The following is a 15392-nucleotide window of genomic DNA, read 5'->3' as shown; positions in this document are numbered from 1 at the left end:
TTCTGGGCAGTTAAACACCTTCTCGCCGGCTTCCTTAAGATAAAGCTGCTTTTCTTAAACCCAAGACTTAGCTCTCTGTATTGGCTTCTTCAGTGACAAGCAGCTGGGCCTGACTTGGGGGACAATGTTTAACGTCCAGCCACATAGGTCCCCACATCTCCAGCCCCTCCCTTTCTTCCTGGAGCAAGGAGCAGAGTGCCACTGGGAAGGTAGGGTGGAGTGCCAGCTAGTCCCAGCGAGGATCTATAGGGCTTTTCCAGCAGCTGCTTGAACTGCTAGTTTCAGGAACTTGCCCTGTCCCTCCCCACGCCTTGCTCACAGTGTGCTTTCACTTTCTGTTAAGAGAAGGAAACAGCCTCTGAAGGAGCACCGAGCTCTTGACCGAGTGAGTAGAGGGGTGCACGTCCCAGGAGCCCCCTTCCCGCCTGTTAGTGCATATTCCTTGCTGTTTGGAACTCTGGGGCCAGTTGGAGACTGCAGAAGTGGGAATGGCGTGTTTGTGACTGTACCACTCTCTTCCCAAGGAAGAATTGCTTGTTTGTTTTAAATCTGTTCTGGGGGAGCCAGTGAAGTGGTGGGGAGGGGACCTACATCCATCCCTTCTGCAAGTCCACTGGCACGCATCTTGGCAGATGGGCAAAACTAGAGGTATTGTTGCAGGAAGAGGGACCCTTTCCAGGGCCACAAACTGGGCTCTTGTCTAACACTCAGAATGAATTGTCCGAGGAGACGCATGTGCGAACAAAGCAAGAGATTTTTATTGGGAAAGGGCGCCGGGGCTGAGAGCAGGAGGGTAAGGTTACCCAGGAGAACAGCTCTGCCACATGGCTCACAGTCTTGGGTTTTATGGTGATGGGATTAGTTTCTGGGTTGTCCATAGCCAATCAGTCTGACTCAGAGTCCTTCCTGGTGGTGCACGCCTTGTTCATCCAAGATGGATGCCAGAGAAAAGGATTGCCAAAGGTGGTCGGACACATGGTATCTCCTTTTGACCTTTCCCGAACTCCTGGGTTGTAGGAGTTCCTCCTGTTGTAAAACAGTTCATACAAGTGGCTACTAGGGTTCCTGGCTGGGGTGGGTGGTTGTGTCAGTGTGCTTCCCCTAACAGTATGACCCTGGAATCAAGAAAAAAAATCGTTTTCTACTTTTAATACAACCTAGCCCATGTATGTTTTCAGTTATAAAGACATTGGTTCTTGCATGGATATCTAAATGATTCCAGTATTTTGCAGTTGGAGCTCTTTTGTCAAGATCTAGTAAGTGGGAGGGAACTCCATGCACAGGTCTTCCTGTGACTCCATAATAAGGATTCTTCCAACAAGGGCAGTAAATTAAAGGCAAAAAGGAAATGAAGCTCTGAAAAGCCTGCCGCTTTCACAGAGGAGTCTGCAGGCAAGGGAGGGAGTAGAGGGGGTCAGCTTTCTAGGGAACTGAATCCGCCCCAGCTCTGGGTTACAGTCCTGATGCCCCAGGCGCTGCCAGGGCATCTGCGCCCCTCCCCCCACTCCAGTCCCCGGAAGGAGGAAGGGTTCTAGCATCTTGGCAGGACATAGCCTTAGCGTCACCACAGTGTGAGGAGGAAAGGAGGTCTGAAGCAGTCTCTCCTTTTAAGACGCGACAGATCACTCGATTTGGCTAGAGTGTGTTCCCTGGCGGTGGGGTGGGGTGGGTTGGGGAGGGGGCACGCCAGGGGTGGATTTCCACTGAGATGATTCCCTGCAAGAGGTTTCAGCGCAGGAGAAGAGTCAGTGGCTGACTCTTCATACAATTTTTTCTCACCTTAGACCTACTAAACTGGAAAAAACCAAATAGTCCAAGTTGATCCACAAAAAAGGTGGAAATGTTCATTAGTATTTTTTCAAACCACCGTCCAACATGGGCTGATGCACAGAGTGAGTGATAATTGTGTTCACAGTGGAGGAGCGGCACCTCGTCCCAGACAAAGCCCAGCACTCGTCTCTCGGTATTTAGCTTCTTGAGGGATGACGGGACAAGCCAGAGTTCAGTAACATGGGACAAGCTAAAGGGCCTCCAGAAGCTAAAGAGGCAAAGCGGGATCCTCCCCTGCTGCATCAGAGACAGCACTGCCCTGCTGACACCTTGTTTCAAAACGCTGACCTCCAGAACTGTGAGAGAACACATTTCTGCTGTTTTAAGCCACCAGGCTTGTGAGAATTTGTTGCAGATCTAGGAAACCAGATTTAATTTCCAGAAATGAAAAATATATTCTTTGTCATATTTTTAAAAAAAATTCTCAGAAAAACTTGCTGACCTCCTGCCCTAGAGCATGACGGTCACATGAACCCCAGGATCCATTGTCGCATCCTGTGTCCCCCAGTGTCTGAGACTCACAGGGGAGCGTCCACTGATGCCCAAGGAGCCAGGAGGGAAGGAAATAAGGGGATGGAGAGCACCAGGATCCCTGGAGAGGACCAGCTGCACCTGTCTGGGGTGGTGGAAAAGTAAGGTGCTCTGGGAAGACGTGGTCTCATGTTTACAAAACAGGAAAAAAGATACAGATACTCCCTGCAAATATGTATGCCTGTGTGTACACACATGTCTACACGTGATTTTACAGCATTTGAAATGTTTCGAAGGCTGAGGTTGAGGACATGGATGCTCCGTGGATGGAGGGGTGGACGCTCCTGTGAGGAGGCAGGAAGCTTGGGCTTGCCGAAGACGGGAAACCTGTCAGAGGAGAGATGATCATAGTCCTGCTTTCTCTCAATTATCCATGAGAACGAGAGAAATATAGAGAATACTAAACAGAGATGAGGATGGAAAACAATATAAAGGAAAGAGCCTAGCAGCTGCTTATCTCCAGCAACCCCACTGCCAAGGGAACCAAACTAGATGACAATGTATCTCCTGAGGCATGAAAAGGAGTTGTAATCCGAATTTTCATGTGAAATTAAAACCATGTGCAGCCACCAAACACTCAGGGAAGAAACAGTAATGCTAGTGATTCTACATCATTTTTTCATGAAGACACTGTGATGGAAAACTGAGCACATCGAGAGTCCCCCTGCAGTGCACACTGGCCTGCAGCCCCTGATCTGCAGCAAATCAAGCTGCACGTGCTGATGTCCAGGTGGGGCAGGGCCTTCTGGGTCCTCCGTGAGGAGGACAGGGAGGTAGCTGGCATGGATTGAGGGTTCCATGTGACAGGCCCTCTGATGAACCCATCACATGCTTTCATTCATTTAATTGACCCAGAGTAGGTATAGAGACATTGAACAGAAGGGGAAGCTGAGGTTCTACTGAGTAGCTTGCCATGATCACTCAGCTATGAAGGCTCTACTCCTTGTCACTCTGAGTGTCCATCTCATCTCACCTTCTCTGCCCTTCTAGCACCTCCTCCTTCTTTCCCCTGTTCCGGCCATGACCTTATGGCTCACAGTCTTCCAGTCCACATGCCTGGCTGCTGGGCAGGCAGGGCTCAGCCACATCCAGGCTGTGCTGTGATGGGGGCACCACATCCAGGCTCGCAGAGAGGAGGAGGGGCTTCTGGGAGACTCAGACAAACTTCCACTTCCTGCTTTCCAGGTGGGGGAACTGAGGCCCAGAGAGGGCACAGGTCTGACCCAGGGTCTCGCTGTTGGAACCCCCATGATTCCTCTTCTCCATATCCTCTCTCTGATGCAGTCAATGGATTCAAAGCATTCAAGTTGTCTCTTAGTCTTAGGTGGAATTTCAGAGTGAGTTCAAGTCATTTAACTGAGATCAACCAGGGTACAGGGAGCATGACACTCCCTCCCTCCCTCAGAGCAGTGCCCCTCCCCACCCCGGCAGTGCCCACTGGGAGGCCCGCAGGCTCCAGGGCTCCACTGCCAGTTGGGGCTCAAGGAGATTTGTGAGCCCAGGGAGGTTCTCAGGTTTGCTGTTTGTTTCTCTTTCAGCCTCAGCCTGTCCCAGGATTTATTACAGCAAAGGTGACAAGGCCCCTGATGGCAGGAGGCCGGCTGGGGCTCAGGGTGCTGGCCCTTCCGCCCTTGGGGCCTCTCAGCAAACAGTCCTTTGGAAACAGGGCAGCTGTCCCTGAGGAGGGGGTGGGCTGGGAGTGGCCTCACTCCCCTCACACTGGACCCTGGAGGAGCCCCTTGTGAGCAGGACTGCAGCCCTGGCTGGCGGGACTGCCTTGGGCAGTGACTTGGGCAATTCCATGGTCTCCAGGGTCCCTGCCACTCTGGCCACGTGTCCCTGTCACAGTCCTGAAGCCCCTTCAAGCCCCTGTTCTCCTGTCTCAGTTTCAGTCCAGGCCCCTCCTCCATGGGAAGGTTGGCTCCATGCCTGCACCCCTTCTGGGTCAGAAGACCCCTACTGGGCTGCCTCAGGGCCACTGGGACTCTGGAGTCTCCGCCCCCCTGCCCCACTGTCATCTCCACTCTGCCCGCCCCACCCAGTCCCGGGAGCATTCTCAGGAGTCTCCTCCCAGGCGTTCTGCAGGGGCCTCGTCTTTCAGCTCCTGCCCTTAAAAGGGAGCTGATCACCCGTCCATCCTCACCCCCTCCCTGAGATGCCCTGAGAGGCCCCGATCAGCATCAGACACAGCATCCTCATTCATATCCAATCCCTTGGTTCCCAGGTTGGAAGCCTCTAACCAGTCTCCCAGGTCAGGAAAATCCTCACTCAGGTAGGACTACTTTCTAGATTTTTTTGGCCTCTTACCTGGATGGCAGCTTTGAAGCTAAAGAAATTAAACATAATGTCATCAGCTTATTCTGTGGTTCCTCATGATACCACCCCAGAGTCATGCTGGGTGAGGGTCTCCTTTCTCCAATGGGGAAGAGTCACATGTTAAGACAAAATGGTGGGGAGGGGGGGATTCAGAACACTTCCTACTTCCCACGTCATCTGGTCCCCACGGCCTTGCCTTTACTCCATGGCTCCTCCCTGTTCACCCCTGGAGCCTCTCTCCTCCGGGTGGGCCTGTGTCCCTCAGACGGCAGCTCCTGCTGGTGATGCTGCAGGGAGGACAGGCTGGGATACGCGTGTCTTCAGCTTGCTGTGGAAGGAGGCCGAGGGCCGTGAGGGTGGATCCTGGGTCCCAGAGCCCCAAGCCTTGGTCCTGGCCTCCAACCCATGGACCCTGCTGACATGTGGGCTGTAGAGCAAAGTGCTCAAACCCACAGCTTTAGCTGTGTTTTCTGAGTTCCCTCTTCCTGGTCATGCATGGATCAAATGAAAGCATTTGATTCCTTGAGCCTTAGTTTTCTCATCTATAAAATGGGGTTAACAGTATAATCCAGAGTCTCTTTTCTGAAACCCTTGGGTCAGATATGCTCCAGAATTCAGAATTTTTCAGTTTCAGACAAGAGACATGGTGCATCTGTTGTATATGACATAACATCCCACTGGGGTCTGGGAGCTCCTTGTAATCAAATACATTAGTGTTTCTACAGCTGCACTTTTGAGCATCATAATACATAAAATAAATGAAGATCATAAATGATCCCAGATCTGTTCAGGTCAAATTTGCTACCAAATGAATTTCAAAAAATTCTTGTTCAGTTTTCAGAGGCTTGAAGGTTTGGGGTTGCAGATAAGGACCATCCTACCTTGTGTCTCTATAAATAATGGCACGCAACACAAAGAGATATAAAAAATGCCCATGGCTGAGGCCTGACTCACCCCAGCTGTGAGGTTTGGGATGAGACAAGTCTCCTGACAAGGCCAAGGGTGATGGGTGGAGAGAACCGTTCTGGGATGACTGTGCTGTTACCCGAGTGTCTGAGCCATTGGTTCCAGCTCCACAGGTCCTGAGCCTCAGCCCTCACAGGGCCCTGAGCCTTTTCCAGGCGTCTGACTTAATCTGCCTCCGAAACTGGATCTTTCTCTGGTGGGTCCTCAGGGAAGATCACTGCTGTACTGGTGACTGTGACCTTCCTGACCGTCAGAACACCATGTCCTCCCGGTGGATACGCCCAGGCACGGCCGCCATCCTCTGTGTGTTCTGCTTCCTCCGCCTGCCGCAGCTCTTCTCCACCTGCGTGGCCTTCTCGCTTGTGGCCGACATGGGCATTTGGAGAGGGGCCATAGGTAACTGGTCCATGTCCTTCTGGTGCGTCTGTTTCGCCATGACCCTCATCATCTCCACAGTCGAGTTATACAGGCGCCGGTCCTACTTTCCTTTTTTCTGGCACAACATCTCTGTCACCTTCGCCTGCTACGCTGCCCTCATCTGCCTCTCGGCCTCCATCATCTACTCCATCACCCACGTCCAGTTCCTGCCTCATGGTCCTTACCGGGACCGGGCCATCGCCGCCACTGCTTTCTCCTGCATCGCATCTGTGCTGTATGTCATAGAAGTGACCGTGATATGGGCCATGTATGATCTTGAGGAGACCTTCTTCTATGTGCACACCACGCGAGCCCTGCTGAAGGTGCTGGAGACCTTCGTGGCTGTTGTCATGTTCGCCTTGCTCTGCAACTTCACCCTGTACCTGCAAGAGCCGGCCCTGGAGTGGTGTGTGGCCGTGTACTCCATCTGCTTCATCCTGGCAGCTGTGGTCCTCCTGCTGGGCCTGGCTGAATGGGAATACATGCCGCCCAGGCCCTTCTCCATTTTCCAGCTAGTGCTCAGCCTGCTCTCCGTCCTCCTCTACGTCAGCGCTCTGGTCCTCTGGCCGCTCTACCAGTTCAGCGAGGAGCTCGGTGGGCAGCCCCAGAGGCCCAGTGATGGAGACTGCAGGGACGAGCTCACCTACGACATGTGCTTCTGGGACCAGTGCCTGGCTGTGGCCGTCCTGACAGCCATCAACCTGCTGGTTTACGTGGCCGACCTGGGGTACTGGGCTCGCCAGGTTTCCGTAGGGACGGAGAATGTCTCCAGTGCTCCTAATTCTGTCCAGTCCCATCCGGTGACTTCACAGAGTGAAGACATCCTGTGACGTCGTCTTCCTGGCTCCCCTCTCTCCCTCCTCACATCCTTCCCCATTCATCCCACTCTCTTTATGTTTCCTTCCCTCCTTCTGCTGTGGCTCCTTCTTGTTTTGTTGCCCACACCCTGTTTTGCCTCTTTCTCTTGCTTCTCTCATCTTTTCTATATTTTCTGTTTTTTTGCCCCTCTTCCATTCATCCTTGGCTTTCTCATCTCCTGTGTCCTGACCACCTCCCCGCATCTTCCTTCTTCTGATCCATCAGGACCTGAGACTCCTTCCTGCTCTGTCCACCACCCCCTCTCACCTACTAAGGTGCTGACTCCACAGCGCACAGCCCTCTGTGCAGCTGTTCACACCCTGAGCCTCCGGAGGGGCCTCATTGCCAAAGCGTGTCTGTCCCCCTGGCAGTGCCTTACTGGTGTGGTTGGCAGAGTTTATGGGGTGTGGCCGGGTAGGAAGGGACTGGGCTTTTTTTCTCCCAGTGGAGCAACTGTATAGCGCACCTCCCCTTTGAGTTAAAAAAAGATCTCTGAAGGTCAATAATTTCTAGTGGGCGAGATTCTTGCATGAGATACTCTGGGTTGCTGTGCCCCACTTGGTGCTCAGTCCTCCAAGAGATTGGCTCCAGAATTTTTGCAAGCTCACAGAACATTCATTGCTTAGAGGGCATCTTAGAGGAAGCCAGGGGTAAATGCCTTCCATCGCAAATACTCTCCTGGGAATAAAAAGAAAAGAGCTGGTGAAGAACCCCAGGTTCTTGAAGACACCTGTCTGCAGTGTTTGTGAGGGGCAGCGATGTGGTCCCCCTGACTCAGTGATCAAAACGGCAGATCCTGCCTCTGCAGGGAGAAGAGCATGGACGCTGCCAACCTTAACGCTGTAGTTTGTCTGGATGTCTTGTTTTCCATTTTTTTCTTCTGGTCTGGAGGCCACAAACTACTGAGTGACTCTGTTCTTCAAGAGAAAGTTTCAAATTTTCTTGGGCAGCTGGTTTGTAGGGGATGGGGTTGCTGCTTCCATTGTCAAAAGAACTGTGTTGTTTGAATGTGAGGGGACACATATGTGTATTTTTCTATGTCAGTTGCTTTTTGATGTTGCTTCCTGCTTCTCTGGGACTCAGGCATCATTTGAACTATATAAATGTGCACAATTTAAAAAGATTTTCTGAAGCTTCTTATTCCTATCAGCACTGCTGACAATCATAGAGAATGGCTTTTTCTATTCTCCCACTTTCATAATAACCTTTTCAACCTCAATATAAACATGAAAGAAAAGAAAGCAAGCAAAACAAAACAAAATTCTCATACTCTACTTGCTGCAAATTTGCCTAGAGCTCAGAGGAGTCCAAGTCAATTTCCACCCTCACCCAAACAGAGGTCTCTGGGCGCCCCTCCCACTGACTCCCCACCCAGGCCTAGACTAGAGCCTGGGGATGTGGCCCAGCCTGTGACACTAGATGTTGGGCCCCACCCCAGTGCCCAGTATCCTGTCCCCTAGCTGTTAAAGGGGCCGTGACAGCATCTGGATGCCTCGCTATAAAGGTGTGTGCTTGTGTGCATGCTCCGTGCACATGTGTGTACGTGTGTGTGCCCTTGTGCTCCCTTGCATTGAGATCAGCAGGCCTTCACAGTAACTGGTGGCTGTGAAGGTCCCACAAGTCTCCTGTCGTCCATTACAAAGCTTCAGAGCCCAGCATCCTAGCGTCACCAGGACCAGAGGGGCCTGCAAGCAGAGCTGCGGGGGAGGGGAGGGGAAGGAGCCCCTCTGCTGCCACTCACTCCTGTTCTGGGATGAAGCGTCTGATCTTCACCCATTGGTAAGGGGGTGGAGGGGAGGGCTCCAAGAAGGCCATCCTATGGCAGGTAAATGTTAAGAGGGAATGAAATAAAATTCATATTTTAAGGTAAGAGAAGAAAAGTTTGCAAATAAAATGTTTCTCTGTCCATTTGGGCCTCTTCCTTCCTTGCTAGTGTGCATTGTCCATTAATCCGACCTCCTCCATCTAGTCAAGGCTATGGTTTTCCTGTGGTCATGTATGGATGTGAGAATTGGACAGTGAAGAAGGCTGAGTGCTGAAAAATTGATGGTTTTGAACTGTGGTGTGGAGAAGACTCCTGGGAGTCCGTTGGACTGCACGGAGATCCAACCACTCCATTCTGAAGGAGATCAGCCCAGGGATTTCTTTGGAAGGAATGATGCTAAAGCTGAAACTCCAGTACTTTGGCCACCTCATGAGAAAAGTTGACTCATTGGAAAAAACTCTGATGCTGGGAGGATTGGGGCAGGAGGAGAAGGGGACGACCGAGGATGAGATGGCTGGATGGCATCATGGACTCGATGGATGTGAGTCTGAGTGAACTCTGGGAGATAGTGATGAACAGGGAGGCCTGGCATGCTCCACCATAGAGATCAATTTTTCTAGCTGAAGCCATGGAACTTCTTAGAAGATAACACTGCTTACTTACTTACCTTACTTACCTTACCTTACTTACCTTACTGGGGTCACTAGATGTATTACTTGTGTTCTGCCCATCTTACAAGATTCTTGTTTCTTGAGTCAATGATGAAAAAAATAAGATAACTAGGCTACTTGAATGTGCCTGCAGTGCAGGAGACCCTGGTTCGATTCCTGTGGCGGGAAGACCCTTTGGAGGAGGGAGAGGCTCCTGCTCCAGTGCTCTCAGGCTTCCCTGGAGGCTCAGTCAGTAGAGTCCGCCTGCAATGCGGGAGACCTGGATTCAATCTCTGGGTTGGGAAGATCCCCTGGAGGAGGGCATGGCAACCCACTCCAGGATTCTTGCCTGGAGAATCCCCATGGACAGAGGAGACTGGAGGGTTGCAGTCCATGAGGTCTCAAAGAGTTGGACACAACTTAGCTATTAAGCATACATAAGCACAGGCTACTTGAAATGAAATATATAGTTCTCCAAGATCCATGACTGTAGTAGTGTGATTCTAGATATGAGAAGAAGCAACAAGTGGGAACCATCTCCTGGAACTGAGAGACTTGTAAGACAGGTGGTCCAGCTGTCTTTTAGCTACTGTTGCCAGGACAGGGTGAGTAATAGCATGTGAGTGGCCTATCAGTGAAATCCCCAGCTGACCTGGGAATGAGCATTCCTAGCACCCTGGGACAAATTGGTGAAAAATGTCTCCTAAACCTTGGCTGAAATTAAGACAGAAACAGAGGGAGTTGTGTGATAAAGAATGTTGCCGACCACCCTGTTCTACAAGAATCAAGCCAGGACTTCCTTGGTGGTCCAGGGCCTAAGACTCTGCACTCCCAATGCAGGGGCCCCGGGTTTGATCCCTGGTTGGGCAACTAGATCCCACATACTGCAACTAGGACCCAGCCTAGCCACACATATAAGTAAAAACATATGCTTTTGAAAAAGAGAAACAAGCCATGAGCCACTGCAGTCGCTGATCTACAATCCACCCTGGAAGGAATTCAGGGTGAAAACCAGGATAAAGTACTTTGTGCTCTGGGACAAGTGTGAGAACCAGACCTCGGATAGTTAGATATTTTCAGGAGAATTTTTTTATGAGCCCAGTTTTTTGCATCTTCCCATATTCAGAAAAGCAGTAAAACCATTACCCAAGGTATCTGGTCCTCATGAAGAGCAGTAACCTATACCAAGCTGTGTGTCCCCAAATCACATACATCCTGCCCTCCTTCTTACTTCTCCAGGACAGGTCTCAGAGCTTCCTGAGAGACTGTCTCCCCAGTTATACTCATCAGGCTGGCTCCAATAAAACTTCTACTTCATTCTTAAGTTGACTATTAACTAATTTTACATTGATAAACACATGGACACACCCAAGTTTTTTGCAGGAGTATCATATTCTTATATTTCCTGAATCAAAAGGAACACAGCCCTGGGACCTCACTTCCTAGGAGGATGGAAATGCCTCTATGCATTAGTAAAAGAACTGTGCAGGGTGGGCTCACCTGGGGGACTCACTGTCCAAGGCTGGTGGTTATCAGGGTGACTACTCCATCCCTCCTGTTGGGAGTTAAGTGTCATTTGTCACAGTTCCAAGGCTGGTCCAGTCCCCTCACTGTGGAGCTCAAAAGAGAGTGTAAAGCTCCTTTACTTAGTCCAACCCTCTCATCATAGAGGAGGAGCAGCTGGACCCCAGGGAGGGCAGCACTTGTCCAGAGTCACCCTGTGTGTGGCAGAGTCAGAGTCAGGACCCAGGTGTCCTGTCCCCAGGCCGGCTGTCTGTCCACGGCCCCATGCTGCCTGTGACAACTTGTGGTGGCAGCATCCTCCAGAGTGGGATTCTGTCCCGTCCACCCTCATTCTGCACAAACCTGCCCCGTCCCCAGAGGAGGGCACTCACTGCTGCTGAGTCAGTTTCCTCATCTGCTAGAGGTGGGAGGGGTGCCAGAGACCCTGGTCCTTCCCAGCGCTGCCTTTCGCTGATCTTTTCTGCTGGGAGTACAAAGGGACTAATCCCAAATGGTAGAAGAGGAAATGGAAACCCAGAGTGAGAAAGAGGTAGATCAGGGTCCACAGCTGGGTCCACAGTCACATGTGGTCCTGCTTCCAGTCAAGTGGCCCCAGAGCCCTGGTCTGGTCTCCCTGGAGATGAACCATGAGTTGCATGGAGAGCAGAGCCCAAGAGATCTGGTTTCTGGTTTCAGTTCTGCCACAGGATAACTCATGAGCATGGATGAATCTTGTCACTGATCTGAGCTCCAGTTTCCAGTTTATAAGATAGGAAAACTAAGCTAAAATCATGGTTTTTAAGCTATGTCCTCTGGAGACCTTGGTTTCTAGTGAGATGGTGGGGTTGCAAGTAGGGTGTTGGCCCACCCTGCATTTTCTCTAACCAGAGCAATCTGGCTTGAATCAAACTCCCACTCAAGATCTCATTTGAGGGAGAGGGAGAGGGTGGGATGATTTGGGAGAATGCCATTCTAACATGTATACTATCATGTGAATTGAATCGCCAGTCTATGTCTGACGCAGGATGCAGCATGCTTGGGGCTGGTGCAAGATTGGAAAGATTGGAAGTGATTCATATGCTCATCTTTAGGGTGGTGGTTAATAAACTATGGTGTAGACAGAAGAAGGAATACTAAACAGCTGGAAAAAAATGAGGATGCTCTCAAATAATGATAAGGAAATAGCTCCAGTATATACAGAGTAAAAACAGTAAAATATATAGTATGCTATTTTAAAATGTATAATAGGGACAGAAATACAATAAAAATAAAAGTATCTGTAGATGATTGGTTTGCTTCAAGAAACACAGAAAGGACCCCCATGAGTTCAGTGGAGCAGATGCCTGGTCTTAACCAGGAAGAGAAACTGAAGAGAGAGTAGATGGAGCCACAGGTAGAAGTGAGGTTTCTCAATGCATGGCTTTTAAAAGACTATTTTTATTTTGAGCCATGTAAATATATTACCTTTTCAAGAAAATAAAATTTAAGTTTGAAAAATATACCAACTGGAGAAGCAGGGTCGGGGGTGGGGTGGTTGGCAGATGGTTTCCATGTTCCCTGCAACTTTGATGGACAGGCTGGGGGAGGAGCTGAGAGATGCCCACACAAGCCTGTCTCCAAAGGCAGAGGGAAGGGAGGTGCCTTGGGTCAGGGGTCTGGGGAGGGGGAGCTGTGGCCCCCAAGCCCACCTGCTGTGACCAGGACTCCCCCAGCCCCTTTGCACACACAGTTGATGGAGAAGCCCCACAGTGCCCAAGCCTCAGGCCCTCCTTGCTCCCTGCCTGGCCTGGGCTCTCTGTCTCCCGATGCAGTGGCCAGAGGCTCCCTCCTCAGCTGGCCAGCCAGAGCCTCCTCCAGGCAGTGTGACTCAAACTGACGCCCCCACTCCTCAAGACTGTGGCCTGAGCTGCATCCAGAATAGAGCCTGGGCACAGATGTTCCCATTCTCTGGCTCTGGAGCAGCTTCTTGGAATAATCATAGAGATAGCCTTCCTGAATTTACCTTTGAGTGGAGAGAAGAGGATTTCTTCTCTCCTGGGGCATCAGGCACCTGGTTATCTGCCCTGGGAACCAGTGAAAGATGCCAATCCTGGCCCTTGTCTGTGTGTTTCTCTTCTGTCTCAAGGTGGCTGTAGGGAGGCAGATGAGCTGAGGAGAAGGCAGTGCCTACGATCTCCACACTCTCTCTGGCATTTTCTGGCTGGCTTGTCAACTGGAAGTGGTCTGGCTGAGATGAGGGCACTGCTGCAGGACCTCTGCCTGGGGCACTGCAGGACAGACAGGACAGACCAGGACAGACAGGAGCCCAGAGATTATTCCTGGGCCCAAGAGAAGAGGGAAGAGGCTCAATCTTTCCTGAGGTTCTAGTATCTGCTCAGTTTGGCAGGAAGCCAGACTTGAATTCCAGGTTCTGACAAGGAGAAACTGTGTAACCTTGAGCAAAAGATATAATGTAGTTTTGGGGCCTCAGTTCAAGATCAATAAAATTGGGATGACAATAAATATATCTCTGAAGATGAAATAGAAATAAGTCACCTAGTCAGATTGTTGTTGCTGAAGAAATGGCTATTCCATTCCTCTTGGGTCTAAGGTACAATGCCAAATCCAGGGAGAGTTTAAGATCTTGAACCAAGTATCTAGGTTCAAATCCCAGCTCTGCCACTTCCTATCTGTGTGATCTTGGCCAGTTGACCTCTCTGTGCCTGTGAAAATGGGGACACTGAGTGCAGAGTTCAGGGGCTGCTGGGAGGAGCAAATGAATCCACAGCAGAGCTCGACCTGCAGTGAGCACGACACGTGTGACCTCTTGTAACTCTTGTGCCCACAGCAGCCCTGCTGCAGCCCAAGTCCTCAGGGCCCCTTTCTCAGACGACAGAACTTGTGAGCTATAATCTGAGGTCTCTTCTGGAGCTAGGCTGGGAGGGTGAGGGTTTGGTCCAGTTGCTCTTTCTGAATCTGCTTCTGACCAGGGCTTGGACAGTGATGACAGGAGCTCCGTTCAAGCCCGTCTCCTCACCCCCACTCCAACCAGCATCTGTTTCCATAAATCCCTCCAGCACTTTGTCTGGAAGAAGAGTGAGCTTCCTCAGGCAACAGAGTTCTCAGAAACCATCCATCTGTGCAGCTCATGGAGCGGGGCTCCCTCTGGGCCTCCTTCCCTCCCTGCATTGGCCCTGACAAACCTTAGGACAAATGACACCCTCTCAGCACTACAGCCACAAGAAGGCAGTCGCCTGGTCCCAGCTGCAGCCCGCCTGCCCCTCGGGCTCCCAGCTGCCCACTGATGCCAGCAGCACGCCATCCCTCAGGCCACCTGGTGACTGCAGTTGTCCACGTCCCTGCTGAGCCGGGGCCAGCTGCCCATCAGCCCAGACCACCGCCCCCAGTAACACTCTCTTTGCTAGTCTGGGACCACTCCTTATGCTAATCCCTAAGAAGAAGGAGCTTGTGTTTCTTTCTGGTGCTTCAGGAGGAAGGAGGGATTCCAGAATATTCTGTTCCTGGACCCTGCAGAAGCTGGCACAGACCCAGATCCCTCCATCATCTCAATCTCTTCCCCTCACCACAGGCCCCTGGCACCCCTGCTTTCTCCTCTTCCCGCTCCACAAACTTCTCTTAAGCTTTGTTCTTGGTGCCAAGAGGTTGCTCCTTATAGGCATGTAAGGAAACAGTATTCTGCATCATCAAGCAAATAGGGGGACAGAGTCCCTAGCCCATTTGTAAGAAGCTGTTATTTTTTTGTGGAAACAGGCCTAATATGTTATGTGTACACTATTATGACCTATTGTAAAATAGAATGCAAAACTCTACATTCAGTTTCAAGTAAACTATGAGGCTTCAAACATAAACACTACAATATAGACACACCAGGTAGAGCATTTGCCTCCTTCACTCATGAGTATATTCCCAGCACTGAACTGGGCTGACACAAGCGGGTATTTGTTGAATGAATATGACTTTATAATATAGCCTTATGAATATTACCTTACAGCCTCAGGATCCAGGTTGAATCTCCTGACCAGGTTACATTCTGTTCTTTCTGTCTTTAGTGCAAATGTTACAGGATCACTGGGTTTTGTGTTATTTAATCTCCTAACAACATCCTGGTCATGATAATGGACATCTCTGTGAAGGAGAATCACTGAGAATGGGAACTCCCCCCTATATTGAGTCTTGGAGGGAGACTGGGCCTGAACTTCAATAAGAAACATAAAAGGGCAGGTAAATAATTAACCTGACACACCTGGGCTTGGACACACACCTAAGGAGCAGGTGACAAACAGACACAGGTCAGATCATCTCCTTCTGCGGGGCCTGCAGCAGCATCCAGCGTGTGCTTCCGATGGCCACGGTGCCTGGACCAGCTGCCCTCAGCTGTGCCCTGGCTGCCCAGCTCCTGCCTTCCTGGTCTGAGCCTATTTCTGAGCCTGGTCCCACCCTAATAATTCTCTAAGCTATCCAGGAGCTCTCCAGTACAGTTGTTCTCTGCTTAAGTTGCCAGAGATGTGCTCTTCAGGTCTAATCAAGAGCAATCATGTCTAAAAGCAGGTGCTAAT

General features: G+C 50.7%; 1 protein-coding gene across 14 annotated transcripts; it reads left to right on the top strand.

Moving 5' to 3' along the window:
* Positions 1 to 340: 340 nt before the first annotated feature.
* LOC101106243 (myeloid-associated differentiation marker-like) lies at positions 341 to 8826 on the top strand. Of its 14 annotated transcripts, XM_060401608.1 has the most exons (4): positions 341 to 385; positions 1179 to 1256; positions 4586 to 4633; positions 5512 to 8826. In XM_060401608.1, the coding sequence occupies exon 4, from the start codon at positions 5904 to 5906 to the stop codon at positions 6888 to 6890; it is 987 nt and encodes a 328-aa protein (XP_060257591.1). In that variant the 5' UTR covers positions 341 to 385; positions 1179 to 1256; positions 4586 to 4633; positions 5512 to 5903; the 3' UTR covers positions 6891 to 8826. The 14 variants fall into 14 exon arrangements, with proteins under 14 accessions (XP_060257591.1, XP_042091605.1, XP_027812856.2 ...); XM_042235671.2 differs by lacking the exon at positions 1179 to 1256 and having other exon boundaries at positions 5757 to 8826; XM_027957055.3 differs by lacking the exon at positions 1179 to 1256 and having other exon boundaries at positions 5749 to 8826.
* The last annotated feature ends 6566 nt before the right edge of the window (positions 8827 to 15392 follow it).

Source organism: Ovis aries, chromosome 18 (assembly GCF_016772045.2).
Source record: "Ovis aries strain OAR_USU_Benz2616 breed Rambouillet chromosome 18, ARS-UI_Ramb_v3.0, whole genome shotgun sequence".
Classification (NCBI taxonomy): domain Eukaryota; kingdom Metazoa; phylum Chordata; class Mammalia; order Artiodactyla; family Bovidae; genus Ovis; species Ovis aries.
This window is presented reverse-complemented; position numbering and strand designations above follow the sequence as displayed.